The sequence below is a fragment of the Oncorhynchus masou genome, chromosome 24, assembly GCF_036934945.1.
Source record: "Oncorhynchus masou masou isolate Uvic2021 chromosome 24, UVic_Omas_1.1, whole genome shotgun sequence".
Taxonomy (NCBI): Eukaryota; Metazoa; Chordata; class Actinopteri; order Salmoniformes; family Salmonidae; genus Oncorhynchus; species Oncorhynchus masou.
The window spans coordinates 27,972,893-27,994,074 of NC_088235.1; the positions used below are offsets into that span (position 1 = coordinate 27,972,893).

The 21,182-nt window shown below is 45.0% G+C and overlaps 2 protein-coding genes across 2 annotated transcripts in view; one reads left to right on the forward strand and one right to left on the reverse strand.

Annotated features, from left to right (window-relative positions):
* Positions 1-7,655: 7,655 nt before the first annotated feature.
* On the reverse strand, positions 7,656-11,137 carry LOC135511585 (forkhead box protein J1-B-like). The gene is made up of 2 exons (XM_064933076.1): positions 10,487-11,137; positions 7,656-9,510 (listed from the first exon to the last, which is right to left on the reverse strand). The coding sequence occupies exons 1-2, from the start codon at positions 11,042-11,044 to the stop codon at positions 8,668-8,670; spliced, it is 1,401 nt and encodes a 466-aa protein (XP_064789148.1). The 5' UTR covers positions 11,045-11,137; the 3' UTR covers positions 7,656-8,667.
* A 7,606-nt stretch (positions 11,138-18,743) lies between these two features.
* Positions 18,744-21,182, forward strand: part of LOC135511981 (UBA-like domain-containing protein 1) — a 32,841-nt gene continuing 30,402 nt past the window's right edge. Inside the window, exons 1-2 of the mRNA XM_064933530.1 lie at positions 18,744-19,051; positions 19,691-19,750. Of these exons, the coding sequence (XP_064789602.1) occupies positions 18,944-19,051; positions 19,691-19,750 (168 nt within the window). The 5' untranslated portion in view covers positions 18,744-18,943. The remainder of the gene's footprint in view (positions 19,052-19,690; positions 19,751-21,182) is intronic.

Consider the following 21,182-nt stretch of genomic DNA (forward strand, 5'->3'; position numbering starts at 1 on the left):
GACGAGCTCCTCCAGCACCGGTCAGAAGTGTGCCCTCTCCGACCACAACTGGTGCAGGAGGAGGCTTCTCCTCTGTTCGCCCTAGCTGCAGCCCCCCTTAACTACATGGGTGTCGGAGCGGGAGGGCTGGGAGGTGGAACGAACAGAACCCTATCTGGACACCCGCGAGCAGCCAGCAAGTTGTCCAGCCTGATGGACATGTCGATCAGTTGGTCCAGAGTGAGGGTGGTGTCTCAACAAGCTAGCTCCCTGCGGACATCCTCTCGCAGGCTACACCTATAGTGATCCATCAGGGCCACTATAGGTGGACCGCGCCAGCAGCTAGGGTCCGGAACTCCAGCGCGAAATCCTGTGCGCTCCTTGTCTTCTGCCTCAGATGGAACAGCCGTTCACCCGTCACTCTGCCCTCTGGTGGGTGATTGAACACAGCCCGGAAGCGGGTGAACTCTAGGTAATGGTCCCTCGCCGAATCTGGACCCTCCCAGACTGCGTGGCCCACGAGGACGTTGACACTCTCCCCTCCCGAGGGAGTCGAGTGAACGGTTGCCAGGCAAAGCTCCAGCTGGAGCAGGAACCCCTTGCACCCGGAAGCCATCCCATCGTACTCCCTCAGGAGCGCGAGTCGAATCCTGCTGGGGCCGGACGCCGCCGGAGAAGGTGGAGGTGCAGGCTGAAGAGTGGCTGAAGACGGGGTAGGGAGGCCGCTCCTCTCCCATCTCTCCATTCTCGCCAACACTTGATCCATGGCTGTCCCCAGGCGGTGTAGCATGGCTGTATGCTGGAGGACATGTTCCTCCATGGACGTGGAGGGCGCGTCCGCTCCTGTTGACTCCATGATTGTGGTGTGGGATTCTGTCAGTTTCTCCCTAGGAGAGGTGGGTGTGGAGTCAGGCGCAGGAGAGAGCGAATTGCAAGAAAGGGTGTTTATTTACAAGTCCAAAGAACAGGAACGGGACCACAACAGTAGCCACAAAATGACAGGAATGCAGTCCAGAAAAAACACCTGTTCTACAGAACAAACCAAAACGCAACCCAAACAAATGACAGCTACAAGAACAATCCCGTACAAAACCAAGAGGGTAGAGCGAGACTAAATACCCCACTAATAACCTAAACTAGACACAGGTGAACAACAAGACAGACAAAACCAAACGAAAAAGAAAAGGGATCGGTGGAAGCTAGAAGACCGGCAACGCCGAGCGCCGCCCGAACAGGGAGAGGAGCCACCTTCAGTGGAAGTAGTGACAAACTGACCTAAGACAGTGCATTTTTACTATTATTAAATGTCAGGAATTGTGAAAACTGAGTTTAAATGTATTTGGCTAAGGTGTATGGAAACTTCGGACTTCAACTGTGCTTCAACTGTGCATTAATAAAGTTTCAAATGGACCCCTAATATACTAGTTGGAGTTGTTGTTCACCGTATTGCTTCCATCTCATAACCTATAGTTCAGGTGCCTAGGATAGATAGGGATCGATTTAGAATTGGTGGTCGTCACCTTTGATCGAAGAGGACGTCCGTCTGTTTAAAGCATGCACCACATTTATTTGCATTTAAATGCTTCTCTGTTTCTGTTGCATACTGGTCCACTGAATGACATATACAGTGCCTTGCAAAAGTATTCGGCCCCCTTGAACTTTGCAACCTTTTGCCACATTTCAGGCTTCAAACATAAAGATATAAAACTGTATTTTGTTGAAGAATCAACAACAAGTGGGACACAATCATGAAGTGGAATGACATTTATTGGATATTTCAAACTTTTTTAACAAATCAAAAACTGAAAAATTGGGCGTCGCTTGGGGTATGTCTCTATCAGTTTTGCACATCGAGAGACTGAAAATTTTTCCCATTCCTCCTTGCAAAACAGCTCGAGCTCAGTGAGGTTGGATGGAGAGCATTTGTGAACAGCAGTTTTCAGTTCTTTCCACAGATTCTCGATTGGATTCAGGTCTGGACTTTGACTTGGCCATTCTAACACCTGGATATGTTTATTTTTGAACCATTCCATTGTAGATTTTGCTTTATGTTTTGGATCATTGTCTTGTTGGAAGACAAATCTCCGTCCCAGTCTCAGGTCTTTTGCAGACTCCATCAGGTTTTCTTCCAGAATGGTCCTGTATTTGGCTCCATCCATCTTCCCATCAATTTTAACCATCTTCCCTGTCCCTGCTGAAGAAAAGCAGGCCCAAACCATGATGTTGCCACCACCATGTTTGACAGTGGGTATGGTGTATTCAGGGTGATGAGCTGTGTTGCTTTTACGCCAAACATAACGTTTTGCATTGTTGCCAAAAAGTTCAATTTTGGTTTCATCTGACCAGAGCACCTTCTTCCACATGTTTGGTGTTTCTCCCAGGTGGCGTGTGGCAAACTTTAAATGACACTTTTTATGGATATCTTTAAGAAATGGCTTTCTTCTTGCCACTCTTTCATAAAGGCCAGATTTGTGCAATATACAACTGATTGTTGTCCTATGGACAGAGTCTCCCACCTCAGCTGTAGATCTCTGCAGTTCATCCAGAGTGATCATGGGCCTCTTGGCTGCATCTCTGACCAGTCTTCTCCTTGTATGAGCTGAAAGTTTAGAGGGACGGCCAGGTCTTGGTAGATTTGCAGTGGTCTGATACTCCTTCCATTACAATATTATCGCTTGCACAGTGCTCCTTGAGATGTTTAAAGCTTGGGAAATCTTTTTGTATCCAAATCCGGCTTTAAACTTCTTCACAACAGTATCTCGGACCTGCCTGGTGTGTTCCTTGTTCTTCATGATGCTCTCTGCGCTTTTAACGGACCTCTGAGACTATCACAGTGCAGGTGCATTTATACGGAGACTTGATTACACACAGGTGGATTGTATTTATCATCATTAGTCATTTAGGTCAACATTGGATCATTCAGAGATCCTCACTGAACTTCTGGAGAGAGTTTGCTGCACTGAAAGTAAAGGGGCTGAATAATTTTGCACGCCCAATCTTTCAGTTTTTGATTTGTTAAAAAAGTTTGAAATATCCAATAAATGTCGTTCCACTTCATGATTGTGTCCCACTTGTTGTTGATTCTTCACAAAAAAATACAGTTTTATATCTTTATGTTTGAAGCCTGAAATGTGGCAAAAGATCGCAAAGTTCAAGGGGGCCGAATACTTTCGCAAGGCACTGTACTTGTGCTTAATAGTCATCCCCCTATAGAATGAACCCTCTGAATAACATAGAACTGTGCTTAATAGTCATCCCCCTATAGAATGAACCCTCTGAATAACATAGAACTGTGAGAGGACAGGAGGGCAGGTGAGGGTAGGGTTAGGGCAAGTGAGGGGAGGGGAGGGGAGGGGAGAGTAGGGGAGGGGAGGGCAGGTGAGGGTAGGGTTAGGGCAAGTGAGGGGAGGGGAGGACAGGTGAGTTAATGGGGGGGGTTAGGGCAGGTGAGGGGAGCGGAGTTCGGGCGGTTGAGGGTAGGGTAGGATAGGTGAGGGGAGGGCAGGTAAGGGTAGGGTTAGGGCAGGTGAGGGGAGGGGAGGGTTATGGCAGAGGAGTTAAGGGGAGGGTTAGGGCATGGTGAGGGGAGGGCATGGTGAGGGGAGGTAAGGGGAGAGTTAGAGCATGGTAAGGGCATGGTGAGGGGAGTTTGGGGAGGGCAGGGCAGGTAAGGGGAGGGTTAGTGCAGGTGAAGGGAGTGGGGGCATAATGAGGGGAGTTAGATTAGGTGAGGAGAGTAGGGTAGGTGAGGGGAGGGGAAGGCATCGTGAGGGAAGTTTGGGCTTGTGGGGGAGGGGAGGTGACTGGAGGGGAGTGTTAGGGCATGGGGTGTTCTGATCTCCATCCCAGATACCTCTGCTACGGTCTGAATGGATCCTCTTTAAGCCGTCTGCATGCTTCCTATCCAAAACAGTTTGTGCATTATGATGATATTTTGTCACGTTTTTGTTTGTTTTGTTGTTCAGCAAGGGTTTTCTCGACTGTTTGTGGCACAATATTTTATCCTGAGGCATGCCGAAGTTCGGTAGCCAAAGTCTAGGTCCCTTCGTTGATTGGTCAACAGTAGGGATTCTTCAATTAAGTGTTTGTTGTCATTCAACGCATTTTTTCACTTGAGAAATACTGCACCAAACATCAAATTTATATGTAAAATTACGTGACTAAGCAGCAAAAATGTCAAAATTAAAAACAGATTCATTCAGACTATTTTGAGGAAGCATATACTGGCTGCAGCGTCTCAAGAGGGACAAACAGTACTATTGCCGCTTTTTTCTAGTTTTTCAAGCGAACGTTTAAGGGCGTATGCGAGGCACAGACGTTCACTTCGCCGAGTTCTGCTAGGAGCAAACCCAACCTAGTATGCAGACGCCACCATGTCCCAAATTGCCCCATGGCTAGGGGAGGAGGGGTGGGGGGTGCATGAGTAAATGAAATTAGCACATCAAAAACAAATGAAAATGTGTGTGTACATGTGCGTGTGTGCATGTGTGTGTGTGTGTGTGTGTGTGTGAGGGGGGGGCACACACACACAACTTATAAGGTACAGCCACTGTTAATCATAGCCACATAGACATAATGGTTAATTGCTGGGGGAAAGCTTCTGGGTTTAGCTTAACAATAACATCACTAAACCCCATTCAACACAGGCTGCTGAGAGCTTTTACATGTAAAGTGTGTTGAACAGACGGACATATTGACACACGTAGCAGGCACACACACAAACACACACACACACACGAACACAAACAATGTAAACCATTGTATCACTGGTACATAGTACACTGAGAAGCACAAGGATGAAAAGAGCAAATATTGTCAAATGGAACAGACCCTCAAATGGAACCTGATTTACATGTCATGCATAAACATCAACATTTTAGAAAGGTCATTGAGGTGTATTTCCTTAGCCACTCCCCTTCCACTCCTCAGATTCCCTTCTCATGTCCTCTATGTGTTATAGGGGTCTGTATGCACCCCGCTAATCAGGGTTTGGCCATAACCCCCCCCCCCACACACACACACACACCCTCTCACACACACACATACACACACACACACACACACCCTCACACACACACACACGCTCTCACACACACACACACACACACACACACACACACACACACACACACACACACACACACACACACACACACACACACACACACACACACACACACACAGTGATAAAGTTGCGTAGCATAAGCCCACTGTGACAGGCCGGTCTTGTTCCTGGTCCTGCAGTCACAGCGTCTGCATTCTGAGCAGCGCTGGTCTTAGAGACAGGGTGAATAGAGCTGCAGGGACCTGCCCCATGGAGATAAGGTTATCTATTCAACCATGGGGACAATATTTAAACCTCACATACAAACACATTTACAAACAAACAGACATGCACACACACACACACACACACATACACACACAGAGACACACATGCACACAGAAAGACAGAAAGACAGACACACACACCGGGTGACACAGAGACACACAGGCACACAGAAAGACAGAAAGACACACAAACACACACACTGACTCTCCTCAATGTGCCCCTCAACAACAAGCGTTAGTGATCCCTTGACTTGACAATGATATTAGGCACACTGTCAAACAGTAACAACAAGAAGCTGGTCTCCTTTTTTTGAGACTGGAACATAACAACTGGTACAGGCTGGTACAGAGCTGATGAACCATAGTGTTCATCAGCTCTCAGGATGAATATGGCAACAAGTAGCGTCACAATTCTGTCTCTGTGCATAGTCCCTGCTGTTTCTAGGAATCTGAGTTATTTGGTCGATCCCAAAAGATCTTTACTCCTGACCTCCAACCCCATGGGAGGGAGAACCAATGGGATAATCCTCATTTGTATCCCCTTTTGCTGCCTTTTTCAATTAAAAAGAGATTTGAAGGGAGAAAATCATGTTTGTATGTATTACACAGATGTAATATCCTTGAAACCTGTTACTCTTAGTTCAAACCAAGGTGGTTTGAGAGAATTTTCTCTGGTTAGAGACTGGATCAAGACAAATGCTTCAGACCCTTAATCTTTCAAGTAAAAGGGACATGTCAAGAGACAGCAAAATGAGACAACTGGAAATAGAAAATAACATTAATGCTGTTCTTCATGCTCCAACCCCACAATATGCTCCTGTACTACCTTGAACAAGTACACTTCAGCACATGGCGTATCCAACCTCTAACAGGTGAATGAAACACTGTGCCCGTGGCATGCCCATGCTTGCCCGGCATCCCCCCAATCTTTGACCCTCTCTCTCTTCCTTCTCACTCTCTATTAACACCAACTCATACTCTCTATCTTGTAATGTTGAGAAACCAGGCTTGTCTGAGAGACCAGGTTAGTCTGAGAGACCAGGTTAGTCTGAGAGACCAGGTTAGTCTGAGAGACCAGGCTAGTCTGAGAGACGAGTCTGAGAGACCAGGTTAGTCTAAGAGACCAGGTTAGTCTGAGAGACCAGGTTAGTCTAAGAGACCAGGCTTGTCTGAGAGACCAGGTTAGTCTGAGAGACCAGGTTAGACTGAGAGACCAGGTTAGTCTGAGAGACCAGGTTAGTCTGAGAGACCAGGTTAGTCTGAGAGACCAGGCTAGTCTGAGAGACGAGTCTGAGAGACCAGGTTAGTCTAAGAGACCAGGTTAGTCTGAGAGACCAGGTTAGTCTAAGAGACCAGGCTTGTCTGAGAGACCAGGTTAGTCTGAGAGACCAGGTTAGTCTGAGAGACCAGGTTAGTCTGAGAGACGAGTCTGAGAGACCAGGTTAGTCTAAGAGACCAGGCTTGTCTGAGAGACCAGGTTAGTCTGGGAGATCAGGTTAGTCTGAGAGACCAGGTTAGTCTGAGAGACCAGGTTAGTCTGGGAGATCAGGTTAGTCTGAGAGACCAGGTTAGTCTGAGAGACCAGGCTTGTCTGAGAGACCAGGTTAGTCTGAGAGACCAGGTTAGTCTAAGAGACCAGGCTTGTCTGAGAGACCAGGCTTGTCTGAGAGACCAGGTTAGTCTAAGAGACCAGGCTTGTCTGAGAGACCAGGTTAGTCTGAGAGACCAGGTTAGTCTGAGAGACCAGGTTAGTCTGAGAGACCAGGTTAGTCTAAGAGACCAGGCTTGTCTGAGAGACCAGGTTAGTCTGAGAGACCAGGTTAGTCTGAGAGACCAGGTTAGTCTAAGAGACCAGGCTTGTCTGAGAGACCAGGTTAGTCTGAGAGAACAGGCTTGTCTGAGAGACCAGGTTAGTCTAAGAGACCAGGCTTGTCTGAGAGACCAGGTTAGTCTAAGAGACCAGGCTTGTCTGAGAGACCAGACTAATCTGAAAGACCAGGTTAGTCAAAGGGGACCAGGCTAGTCTGAGAGACCAGGTTAGTCTGAGAGACGAGTCTGAGAGACCAGGTTAGTCTGAGAGACCAGGTTAGTCTAAGAGACCAGGTTAGTCTGAGAGACCAGGTTAGTCTAAGAGACCAGGCTTGTCTGAGAGACCAGACTAATCTGAAAGACCAGGTTAGTCTGGGAGACCAGGTTAGTCTGGGAGACCAGGTTAGACTGGGAGACCAGGTTAGACTGGGCCTGACTATGATTGTCTTCCCAACTATGAACAAGCTGTTCTTGACCCTTATTGACCAATGGATTGCATCTTTGACTTTCATGTGCAGAATGGCAAACGAATGAGATAAAACATCTAAATTGCCATTTATTGCATTAAGGCATGATTGCATTTTGAACAATTTATGAATTACACCAGAATTACATTGAAGACATTGTACCAAGTTTGAGCTGAACTTCACGATTGACTCAAGAAGTACAAGCATTTCATTGGTTCATCAGTTTTCCCAAACAAGATACCTTTTAAAATAAATCATCCTTTTAAAAACATACAAAATTATAGTAACTTGAAGTAATCAATCAGAAATCAATATCACTAAAAGGAAGCCGATCACCCCAGAGAGAGAATTTAGATTTCCTCAGTATATCAATGGGTAGCCTAAACCTGAACATACTCATCGACAGAGTTCAATCAAATGCAAGATTGGCAGAATAAATCATGGAAAACTTGAACAAAAGCATCTGTGCCTGCCAAGGCTGTGGTATTGTTGTCAAACAATGGAGTGTTCAATCTGTGTCATTGCATGTTTTATGGAACAAGGGCAAATAGCATTCTGACGGACAGTAGAGCATTAGAAATTGAAATGTTTTCTATCCTCAAACATACCCGTTGTCTCTCATATGCTTGGATATTCTGATTGAGGCATTTCAGTTCATTTATGTCCCTCTCTCCACTTTCCCATAGCCTAGGACTCAAAAGACTAGTGCTCAGCCAGACTCTTATCATAGACTCTAATGGATATATATTAAATTGACTACTTGAAAAGCATATTGAAATCTGATCTCTAGGTCCGACAACGACCCAACACCATAAGTGCATCTCCACTTCATTGACTCCTCTAGTCCTCCAGTCTGTGATCAAACCAGAAACATAGATCATCTTAAAGTCCTAAACATACAGTATAGATCTCTCAAAACATGATGACTTTATGATGCTAATGTAGCAAAATAGTAGTCTGTATGTAGGTCTCCTGGCTCACTGGTGATGTCTGACTTTCCTGTCCCAGCATTTACTGTAAGAAAGCCGTGGCTAGGGCCGGAATCCCTTGGTTAATGGCTGGCGTAACAGTAGTTGGTCTGTCACAGGTAGGCCTCAGCCCTCTCCCAGGGTTGTATCTCTGAGAAGAATCCTTCACACAGCCCAAATCCCTGATCCAGAGGGATAGCCTGAGCCTCCTCCTTCATCTCCTCCCAGGGATGCACCTCCTGCTGCTCTGGAAACAGAGTCACCTCCTCGAACTGGTGCAGGTGGCTCTGTAACAACTGATCCTGGCTCAGCTGTTGCTGTTGAACATGATGGTCCCCCATGTTACTGCTGTCATATCCCACTGAGCCACTAAGCTCCATGTAGTCGTAAGAGTAGTGGGTCTGCTGGGTCTGGTTGTCCCCCTCTCCACACCACCTTCCCAGCCCAGCGGAGTGCCTCCCCTGCAGGGTCAGGTCCAGAGAGCAGCCCAGGGAACTCAGAGCAGAGTCGATGTCCAGTTCTTCGAACGTACTGCAGTTACCACTGAGGACGTCATCAAACACAGACACCAGGTCAATATCTCCCCTCAGAACTATATCTGCGTTGTGGGCCTCCATGGCTAACAGCGGGGATTTGTGGGTCCGCGCCATCTTGCCGTGTTGCCTTGGAGAAGGTTGTTTACGCTTACTGCTGGCTCCAGCTCCTAGGTAGTGGTAGCCATCTTGGCTCCCCTGAGTGCCTCTATGGTCGTCAGTTTCCTGGTTGTGTAGGAGCTTGCTCTGCCTATTGGTGTTGTAAGGGTTGGAGGACATTCTCCTTCTCTTGAAGACTCCATTAACGAACATGTCAGCGTACTGAGGGTCGATCTGCCAGAAGCCTCCTTTCCCTGGTTCATCCTTCTGCCGCGGCACCTTCATGAAACACTTGTTGAGTGAGAGGTTATGGCGGATAGAGTTCTGTTAGGGGAGGGAGGGGAGAAGAGAAGGGGAGAGGAGAAGGGGAGGGGAAGTGGAGAATGGGAGAATGGGAGGGGGTGGGGAGAAGGGGAGGGGAGATGGGGAGGTGAAGGGGAGAAGAGGAGGGGATAAGGAGAGGGGGAGTGGATAAGGGGAGGGGAGAAGGGGGGAGTGGAGAAGGGGAGGAGGGGAGGGGGAGTGGAGAAAGGGAGGGGAAAATAAACAAATGTGTTAAATCCATGTTGCATGTGATGTAAATAATAATCTAATTTGATATAGTGTGTGTATGTGTGTTCATATGCGTGTGTGTGTCAAATAGAGAGAAAAAGCGAGAGGGCCTTCTAAGGGGGAGGAGGAGTTATTGTTGTTTGTGTAGGAAATGTACCTAATGAGGCCTTCTAGTGTAGAGCTCTGTGCATTTCAAACATGATCAACTATGCTTAGCTGCCAAGGGAGATCTCATAGGGATACTCATTAACACACACACACACACACACACACACACACACACACACACACACACACACACACACACACACACACACACACACACACACACACACACACACACACACACACAACCCCCTCCCTAGAGCAGTAAAGCACTTGTGTCTGACCCCTGAGATAGAAGCCTGACAGATATCTCTCAGAGGGTAGAAATAGCAGAGATGTACTCTTATATAAGACACCTTGGTTTATAAATTACAAATGTAAATTCAAATGAATATCACTAGGATCTAATAAAATACAGTATAAATTACTGTTGGTGATTATAAGTTACTGGATTATTATAATAAATAACAGGAACAATGTGTTTTAAATGGATTTTTGTGTATTAATATTCTTACAACAAAACAACAGGTTTAGTATGCATATTGCAACCCTTCTGCTAGCCCTTATCTGGTCTCTCTCTTCTCTCCCTGTCGCCATTTAGCTCATCAATAATAGAGTGACAGAGGAGAGCCGGGTCATTTACCTGCCAGCTAGGATCTGCGTGTCTGTAGTAGCAGAAGTTGTCTGTGATCCAGTTATAGATGGTGGACAGAGTCACCTTGGGCTTCTTGCTGGCCTGCATGGCCATACAGATGAGAGAGGCGTAGGAATACGGTGGTTTGACTTTGGGGTTCGTTTTAAAGTCAATCTCCTCCGGTGGGATGATCTGCGCATTGATGTGGTGTTCGTGGTGAGGGTAATTCACCAAACGCACATCGGTGGAGTTACTGCCAGAGGTAACCGGGCTCCCGAGGCAGCGAGGCATCCCGCGGGCGGCGGTGTCCCCCGCTGGAGGGCTGGACGGGGAGTCGGTTCCACGGGGGTACAGGCGCTGGTGGTAGGAAAGCAGGTGATGTGATGGGCAACCGGAGCCAGTGCCGGTGGGTCTGTCCTGGTTAGCGCTGAGGATGGAGAAGTTCTGCAGCCAGTGGAGGCTGGTCAGGCTGTCGTCCATGTGCACTGAGCCGGCTGCGCTGCCCTGAAGATCCGGCTGGAGGTTCAGCCACTTGGAGGCGATCTCCGGACTCATCAGGACAGGCATTCTAAGCGTGACGCACGGGACGTGCAATCGCGAAGATGTGGAAATTTTGAAGGACTGTTCAATGAGATGTCCTGCAGCAAAACAAATATTGAAATCGACCGAAACCACATAAAAAAAGATCGCCTTTGAGCCACTACTCCCATTACAGTAGCCTATTAAAAACACACTATATAAAAGCCTATGTGTCTCAACAGTCGAATTCGAGTCACTACTCCCATTACAATAGTCTATTAAAAACATTCTATATAAAAAAAATCATTTTTTTTCTCAGCATGCCAACATGTCAAAACATAAAATTAAACAAGTGATTATAACACAGTGGCCCATATACCCACCCTTACCTCAAAAACAGGTCAGCGATAATGCTCGGGAACCGTGTACACCTGTTGCAGTGGTCGGTGATCGGTCGGTCCCTGTGCCCTATTCTTCTAGGACTCCGGAGAAGCAGCATCTATCTTCTGCGCAACAAGTGCAGAGGGGGGGGGGGGGGGGCTCACCTAAGTATGATCCAGCAGTTTATATAGAAATGTAGAAGATAATTTAATAAATTTCAGTCGTTTTTAATAATCCATAATATTTCAATCCCGGCCAATTGCTCACCAGAATGATACATGAAAAGGTCTGGGTGCTGGAAGGTTCTTGGATGCTCATAATAAAGGTGGAGAGACTTCCCACGAGCCCATTAAACGTCTTAGAGGTCTCTGATTGGTTGCCTGCTCTCCAGGTTTCACTTGTCTTGACAGACAAAGCTGGTGTGCATGAGGATATGAGGAGCGCGCTCAACTGCTCAACCAGGAATGTGTCATTATACCGACATTAGGCTGGCCTATGTTAAGGTTACATTGCGGAATACAAGGATAACCACAAAATCAACAACAATTGACATCTCTTTCTAAAGGCTATTGTTGTCCCGAGCCCAATCCTGATCCAAGACCTGTTGAGAGCAATACGGCGCGACAATGCCCCCACGGAGCGCTGAAATGTCGCGCCACAAGTCCCGCGCGTGTGCTCCACTATACTCTCAGCATTCCATACCTTTTGTCAACATTTAGCTAACCCCTTATTAACTGTAGGCTATCAAATAGCACCATCCAACTGCAGAGAGGGGAAATATGAGAGGGAATTCCTACACAATAGCGTCATAGGCTATAGTAGACCTAGGCCTACTATAACATATTACGGTATCTGAATTATTTCATTTTAAATAATGTCATGTATATTCAATTTGTCACCAACTATAATGCTTGTGAAATAGAATACAACTTCACTCCTAGGGAATTAGCGTAATATTGGGGGATGACCTAACAAATTTGCCTACTCCAACAAATTATTGCAATTTTGAGGGATTTTGGACATCTCGTTTTTCTATTTACTACAATGCACAGTTTATAAATGACACGAAAAAACCTGCCTCCATCTGTTGCCAATGGATAGCTATCTCAGCTCCTCACATAGGGATGCATTGCCGCTCTGTGGAGATATAGTGTACTGCATCTTAATTTGAGCCAATTTGCGACAGCAGGAAAATAATCCTCCAGCAACAAGAAATGTGAATTATTATGTGGATTATAATTCATATACATTTTTGTAGTGGTTGGTACATTTTTCATATTGGAAAATCAAGTCTGAAATTTCAAAGTGAAAAAACTCAAATGCCAACAAATATAAAAAAGTTCTCTTGCTACAGGGTGATCACATTAAGATCCTACACACTGTACCTAGAGAGCTGAATCAATTTGTACTGATATGAGAAAACTGGACAGGTGAAAACAAATTCCCAGCAGGTTGGTGCATGTAGATCAATGCAAATGAAGGATAGGGCATGAGCAGAGCAAACCACATAAGACATTGAGATGCTGCCCATGGTGTTTTCAGCATCTTCAAACAGATGGCCCCAGACCTGAGCCAGTAATAGATCAGACATTTTCTAGAGGTTCGCAGAGATTAAGGATCCTAACCTGACCTGACCCCACTCTCCCTCACACACAGTGACCTGTCCTGCAATATTTTCCCTTTCACAAGCCTCATTTAACCTCTGTTGTAGTTGCTCTGAATCCATAGTCGTGGGAAGTAGGGGTACTGAGGGTATTAATATATTAATATGATAAAAATAAAAAAGATCTCACAAAAGTAGTGCACTGGGTCTTAACTAGTATTAACGGTCCGATATAGCAGGCATCTCTGATTTGGCAAGAAAGGTGGTTGTATAATGAAGAACAGTATCTTGCAGGATTCAATAGTTGGAATTGTAAGAGTTGTTGCCCTGACCCCTTCTCTTCTAAATCCATTCTAATAGGATCCAAAGAAAAGAACAAAACCCCGTCTGCCTTCAAATATTTACATCAAAAGGCGTAAAGTTATGGGCAAAGACACAAAACATCCACATCAAATAACAATAAACCACCACTTTTTGTGCAGTATTATTTTACCATCCTTACAAACCATTTAATGTAAATGTACATTACTGTATTGTACATCGGCTGGTGGTCATCTAGGTTTGTACCTGTAGACTTTGTCACCAAAAGCAATGCACAATATAGTAAGTGAGTACATTGAGACATCAAGTGGTTTGCAATGATGTGATGTGGTGCAGTTGGTAGACCATGGTACTTGCAATGCTAGGGATGTGGGTTTGATTCCCATTGGGGATCAGTATGAAAAAGTATGCAAATGCAATTTATTTCTATGTGAAAACTGAAATGGTCTATTCATTCCTTTTCCATTTTAGCAGACACTCTCATCCAGAGACACCTACAGTACTGAGCACATACATTTTCGAAGTGGAAAACATATATCAACAAAGTATTTTTATATCCACAAGTAGTATCAGATAATTATCAGACTCAAGTTACAAATGCTTGTAAACACTCAAATACATTTACGTTTTTAAAATCACAAATGTAGTGCATCCCCCAATACATTTTTCTAATTAACTGCCAACATGCCTACATTCCATTCAAACAATGCAGTCAAGCCACAGCTGGTCACTGGCTGAAATCAGTTGATGATGTAACGGCTTTCTTTATGTGAAAGAGAGTCGGACCAAAATGCGGCGTGGCTATTTAGATTCATGTTTTAATAACACAACTAAACACAAACACTTCAAAACAAGAAACGTAACACGAAAACCGAAACAGCCTATACTGGTGCAAAGTAACACAGGAACAAGGACAATCACCCACGACACACTCAAAGAATATGGCTGCCTAAATATGGTTCCCAATCAGAGACAACGATAAACACCTGCCTCTGACTGAGAACCACTTCAGACAGCCATAGACTTTGCTAGAAAACCCCACTAAGCCACAATCCCAATACCTATGAAATAACCCCAAGGCAAAACACACCACATACCAAAACCCATGTCACACCCTGGCCTGACCAAATAAATAAAGAAAACACAAAATACTAAGACCAGGGCGTGACAGAACCCCCCCCCTCGCCGTCGACCTTGGCCTAGTAGCCCTGACCAAGGGCCCCACTGGACTGAGGGCAGCTCGGGACTGAGGGGCAGCTCGGGACTGAGGTAGCTCAGGACTGAGGGGTAGCTCGGGACTGAGGGGTAGCTCGGAACTGAGGGGTAGCTCAGCACTGAGAGGAAGCTCAGGCAGGTAGTTGGCTCTGGCAGATCCTGGCTGGCTGGCGGTTCTGGCAGATCCTGGCTGACTGGCGGATCTGGAAGAGTCTGGCTGACTGGCGGATCTGGAAGATCCTGGCTGACTGGCGGATCTGGAAGAGTCTGGCTGACTAGCGGATCCTGGCTGACTGGCGGATCTGGAAGATCAGTCTGCATGAAGCCGCCAGAGCTGCCAGTCAGCATGGAGCAGCCAGAGCCGTCAGTCTGCCAGGATCCGCCAGTCAGCCAGACTCTTCCAGATCCGCCAGTCAGCCAGGATCCGCCAGTCAGCCAGACTCTTCCAGATCCGCCAGTCAGCCAGGATCTTCCAGAGCTGCCAGTCAGCCAGGATCTTCCAGATCCGCCAGTCAGCCAGGATCCGCCAGTCAGCCTGACTCTTCCAGATCCACCAGTCAGCCAGGATCCGCCAGTCAGCCAGACTCTTCCAGATCCGCCAGTCAGCCAGGATCTGCCAGAACCGCCAGCCAGCCAGGATCTGCCAGAGCCAACTACCTGCCTGAGCTTCCTCTCAGTGCTGAGCTTCCTCTCAGTGCTGAGCTACCCCTCAGTCCCGAGCTACCCCTCAGTCCCGAGCTACCCCTCAGTCCCGAGCTAACTCAGTCCCGAGCTGCCCCTCAGTCCCGAGCTGCCCCTCAGTCCAGTGGGGTCCTTGGTGAGGGCTACTAGGCCAAGGTCGGCGGCGAGGGTCGCCTATCTAAGGACGCGAGGAAGATGGACTAAGACTTTGTTGGAGTGGGGTCCACGTCCCGCGCCGGAGCCGCCACCATGGACAGACACCCACCCGGACCCTCCCTATGGGTTTTGGTGTGCGGCTGGAAGTCCGCACCTTGGGGTGGGGGGGTTCTGTCACGCCCTGGTCTTAGTATTTTGTGTTTTCTTTATTTATTTGGTCAGGCCAGGGTGTGACATGGGTTTTGGTATGTGGTGTGTTTTGTCTTGGGGCTTTTCATAGGTGTCGGGATTGTGCCTTAGTGGGGTTTTCTAGCTAAGTCTATGGTTGTCTGAAGTGGTTCTCAATCAGAGGCAGGTGTTTATCGTTGTCTCTGATTGGGAACCATATTTAGGCAGCCATATTCTTTGAGTGTGTCGTGGGAGATTGTCCTTGTTTATGTCTCTGTGTTACTTTGCGCCAGTATAGGCTGTTTTGGTTTTCGTGTTATGTTTGTTGTTTTTTTGCATTGATTTGTGTTCCTTGTTTTTATTAAAACATGAATCTAAATAGCCATGCCGCATTTTGGTCCGAGTCTTTCGCCTAAAGAAAGCTATTACAGATGATAGGACTTAGACAACTTGTAAATTCAACAAGTACTGATATTGTTTCATATAATAGCACTCATAGTTTTCCCCCACTTTTATTTTTTATTTGGATATTTATGGTCTGTTTACATACATTTTAGAGGCTATTTATACAGAAAATTGGTATAAAACCTTTTAAAACTATATTTATAATTATATGACAATATTCTAGGTTGACAAACATGTTATTACGCAATTTCTGATATATTACATAATTTACGCTAAATCAGGATTGTGCCTCTACTGCCATTCATTCTAATCAGACTGGTTAGGATTTCTTCCTGACCAATATGGCTGCCATTTTCACCCATTCTGGAACTTTTAGGGTTTATGACATAGTCCCTCTAGTAATGTAATAGAATCTCTATTGTGCTTGCCCTGTAACTTGAGGGGTGGTGGTTGGAGCGCCGAGCTGGCTGTTCCCTCTCAGTTGTTACACTGGTGGCAGTAGTGGGAAAATACTGCAGTCTCTCAATCATTACACGGTTAATAGTGGGCATACTAAAGAGCCTTTGGTCCATGCACTTGTAGAAGAGCAGGTTCACAAACAATAGGCCTAGTTGCCAGAAACAGATCTGGGGCAAAGCAGAGCTGTGAATGCTGGGACAAAGAAGAAGTGGGTCGTTTTACGAGAGTGTAGCATGAATGACTGCATGTAAACACTTAGATAAGCCAGTCCAGCTGTTGCAGGGAACTGTCTGTCACAGAAGGAAGGAGGCACCAAATGGTTTCAAAATCCCACTGGGCACAGAGGTCAATTCAACATCTACTCCACGTTGGTTCAATGTCATTTACTTGAAATGACTTGCAATTAACGTTGATTCAACCAGTGTGTGCCCAGTGGGATGTTTCCAGGTTTGTTTCTGGTCAATCACGAAGGGCCTTGGTGAAACAGGGTAAGTGTTTGACCAGCTGTTCTTATGGTTGCTAGAGGCAACAGCAGTGTTTGTCAAGAGAGGCCTGTGGCATACAGTACATCTACAGATGGGGGTCTGTTGTAATCGGGGATGTCTTGTAATCTATCATTATTCACCTGTTTTGTATGACGTCTAGCCCACTTTACATGAGGACACTGAAATCAGGCCACGGTATATGGTCTAGCTATGATGTCCTTTAAGGGTGATTATAAAGGTCATCAGACTAATCAAAAGGGGATTATAGTACTAAAACCGACAACATTGGCCATATTCATAGAGAGTCCAAAACTAGAATTTGGCAGTTTGGTTGTGCCCTGAGGATAGCTATATTATATTGATATAATGCACTTTTCAAAGGGACCATTTCACCAGCAGGCGTCTCTATTTCCAAAACCTAACACAAACCCACGCGCACACACCCACAGAGAGGTTGCGCATAAGAGAGGCTGCACACAGATAACAGGATGTTTACAGTATCCAGTTTCCCACACTCCTTGTAGGTTTATTGACGTATTGACGGGTCGTTTTACACACAGTCTACTCCAGGGATCATCAACTAGATTCAGCAGCGGGACGATTTTTCTTGAGCAGATGGTCAGGTGGCCGGAACGTAATTGCAAATAATTTGTCAACTGCAAATTGACCGCAAGAAGCCCAAACAGATATAATATTATACTAAAACAGAATCATTTCAACCCTTGCTGATATCTGTATATGGTCACATACTTTATATCTCTGTATTATGAGTGGGAATACTTTGGAACAGATTTCCTAAATTAAAATCACTTGGAGCTGATTTGCTGTTTTGTTTTTTTACAGTATTTTACGTTCATCAATAAAATAAACAAATATATATATTACTTTTTTTTCATAAAACGCCAGCTGGGGAACCGTTGTCTACTCTCTGTGGCTGCAGTGTTATTTTCCTTTCACCCTGCATCCACTTCAATGCAATTTAGGCATTGGGGGCTGTTGTTAATAGGGGTCTCATTGGGGCCATTAAATGAAACATTGTCTTTCTTATGAGAGCTAATTGGGATGAAACAGTCTGCCAACTAGAGGCTCAGTACATAGGGTGTATGGACAAAGAGAGAAAAGGATTGCAGATTCTCAAATCTGCACGAGCAGAATGAGAACAAGTCACACATGCAGTAGTCTCGCGTTACCATACCTCCAAAATCACGTCGTTGTAACGCCTCCCTTGGAGAAGCCTGGTTCTCGTCGAGGCTACGCGTACAGTAATAGAGTCGTAGACAGTTTGAAACATACATATATAATAAATGTATTATAAAGTAATCATAATACAAAACACAGATATAATTGGTATATGACAACATTTAACAAGTCATGTATAAACATGTAATAAATGATTTAATGACTGCATATAGACAATCTAGGCTGTGCTGCGTGGTTTTGACTGCAATATTGACTTAAGTTATCTCACTAAAGAAATGCGCAGACACGACGCTTCTGAATGTGAATAGACTGTCCCTAATGTAATTGTGGAAGTTTTGTTTACCATATTTGGCAAGACAGTGACACAGCGTGCATGGGAATTGGACAGGACCGGCCGTCATTCACAAAATTCCACCCTCTAGAACTTTACAAACAAAGCATTGACTCACGGGATTTGTAGTCCAAAACAAACAAATATAATACACCCTCATTTTTGGGAACATAACCCTTCATATTTGACGTTACTATTTTATATTTTCATGAACATGTGAACTGTCTAGATTCCAAGCATTTTTTTTTTGCAATGTACTGACAATTCCTGTCTTGTGATTCGAGAACATGGAATAATTCATCAAGGCCCCCTAGTTATTGCAGGACTTTTGCGGCATACAAATCCCATTTGCAGTGCTTTGTCTTCACTGGCTGCCGGCTGGCGTCACTCAAGGGGCACTACTGCTCCTACAGTAAATATTTGTGTTTTCTCAACCGGTTGTGATGGTGAACGACTGAGACTGAAAAGAGAGGAATAAAACGAATATCGAAGTGTTGACACAATACTACGAGACTCGAGTAGGAATAAAGCTTCAGCGCAAAATGGATGAGCTCAAACACCAAGTAATGATAAACCAGTTCGTCTTGACAGCGGGTTGTGCTGCAGATCAGGCAAAGCAGCTTTTGCAAGCAGCACATTGGCAATTTGAGGTAAGGGGTTAGCTACGATCTGTAGCGAGATGGCTTGCTAATGTTTATGTTTGACTGCGTATGTGACAGACAGTAAATGTAGTTTTGACCGGGCTGCGATGTTCATTGTTGTTGGTCATGGCCGAAATTTGATGTTGCACAAGAACATTCGAAAAGAAAGATCAGTATCAACACTTAAACTCAACTTCTAACATGTATTTATTTTGTATTTTTATCGAATTGTGCTATTTTATCTGTGCTTTATAAATATCCGTAGTATCCATTAAGTAAGGCTGGAATGGGAAACGTTTACCCAGTCAATATCCAATTATAATTTACTCTAGAGATTAAATTAACCTGTTCCCATGCAGTGGTTAGGCGAGGCTAGAAAATGCAATTATGCAATGAAGATAACCGTTCGTTTGTTTTGACTGCACATGATTGTTTAGTCTGCACAGAAAAGTGGAATAGATTTTTCACATCACATTTGATTCAGCTCCATTGTTTATGTGCTGAATGTTTTGTAAACTCACACTGTAATCACATAAATCTCTAAACAACATGTATTTATATTTATTTAGTTAAAAAAATACATGTTCTGTGTTCTATGTAGTAGAGTCTAAATATAATTGATCAAATTATATTTTCTTTTTGTTTTAGACTGCCCTCAGTGCCTTTTTTCAAGAAACGAATATTCCATACGGTCACCATCATCAAATGGTGAGTATCAGAATGCTGTCCACTCTTCACCTTAACCTTTTTTTAATATGGTGGTGTTATTTATTTTTAACGGTGTCAATAGTAGTATAGTAGAACTTCTCTTAGTAATTACTTAGAAAACGATAATTATGATGTAGCAACAATAACAAAGCACATGTCGGCCATGTTGCGGAGTCGAGGTCTCTGTAAACAGAGGCATGCTTGCAGCAGCCACGTTCTGTTCAGCCAGCACAGGCTGCGTTCGATCAGAACCTTGGTGATCATGGAATGGACAGAGGAAAGTTTCAGATGGTTTCGAAGAATATGTCAGTGATATGTGGACTGCATAGTGGTGGATACACGTGGACAGATTTCACATTCTGTGTGCCACAAACACCACATAATGTAACATAGTCCGATAAATGGAGACACCAGGTAGTCACTTCCCAGAAAAGGACAGCCAGTCCCAGCTGCTGCAGTTGTCTCCATTTGTCAGACTATGTTGCATCATTATGTGTTGTTCTAAGTGTATTACATGTGTAAAGCAATAGAGGAAACGAAATCTCAAGCATAACATTGTCAGTCAGTCAGTCAGTTGTTATGGTTTCGTAAGCACTACACTGCCCAGTGGCACATAGGTCTTTGTGTTGAGCTGCTTGTCATGACACGTTCTGGGACACACCATCGATGAGGATTTGTGGAAATGTTCATCAGTTTGGAGCTGAGCAGAAGCCCATCGCTGTGTTTGTCCAGATTCTCTCTCTGTCAGGTGGCCTCACCACGCTAGTGGACATTTAGGTGTTCATGCTGCTGTGTCAATGCAGTGATTGGTATCAGATATACGTTTTATTGGGGTGCATGGCATGATGCTTACAGTGCAGTGTATTCATACAACGCTGTTTATTTAAGCTGGAGAATATGCTGTTTTACCTGAAGCTTTTGTGTTTGAAAGTACAACACTGTAGGAGTGATTCCACCGAGACCCGATGGCATCTATTAGCAGAAACAGTACTTCTACCTTCCAACCTTTTTTTATCCTGTATGTGTGTCACCTGAGATGACTTTTTTATTTAGTAAGTCAACATCCACGCAGATATAGGTGAACCTGGGTCGTACACTTGTATTTGTGTACAGTAGCCTGTCATATCAGTAGGGATTTCATATCCATAGACACAGAATAATGAACCTCCATCTCATTGCAAAACAGTTTGCTCTGTGTCTGTGTGTGTGGTAGTCTACTTCATGGCAGGCTGCAGCCATTGCCAACCCCCTGGAGCCTGTATGTGTGGCTTGGCTATAGAGACTTAATCCACTTTGCTCCAGTCTTTCCTCTAACTGACACACTTTATAGTGATTGACAGACCTGATGGAATCAGCTAAAGCTCCGTAAAGGAAACCGGCATAAACCAGGTCCTGAGCAACTGTACTGAACATTAACCATGTCAATGCTCTA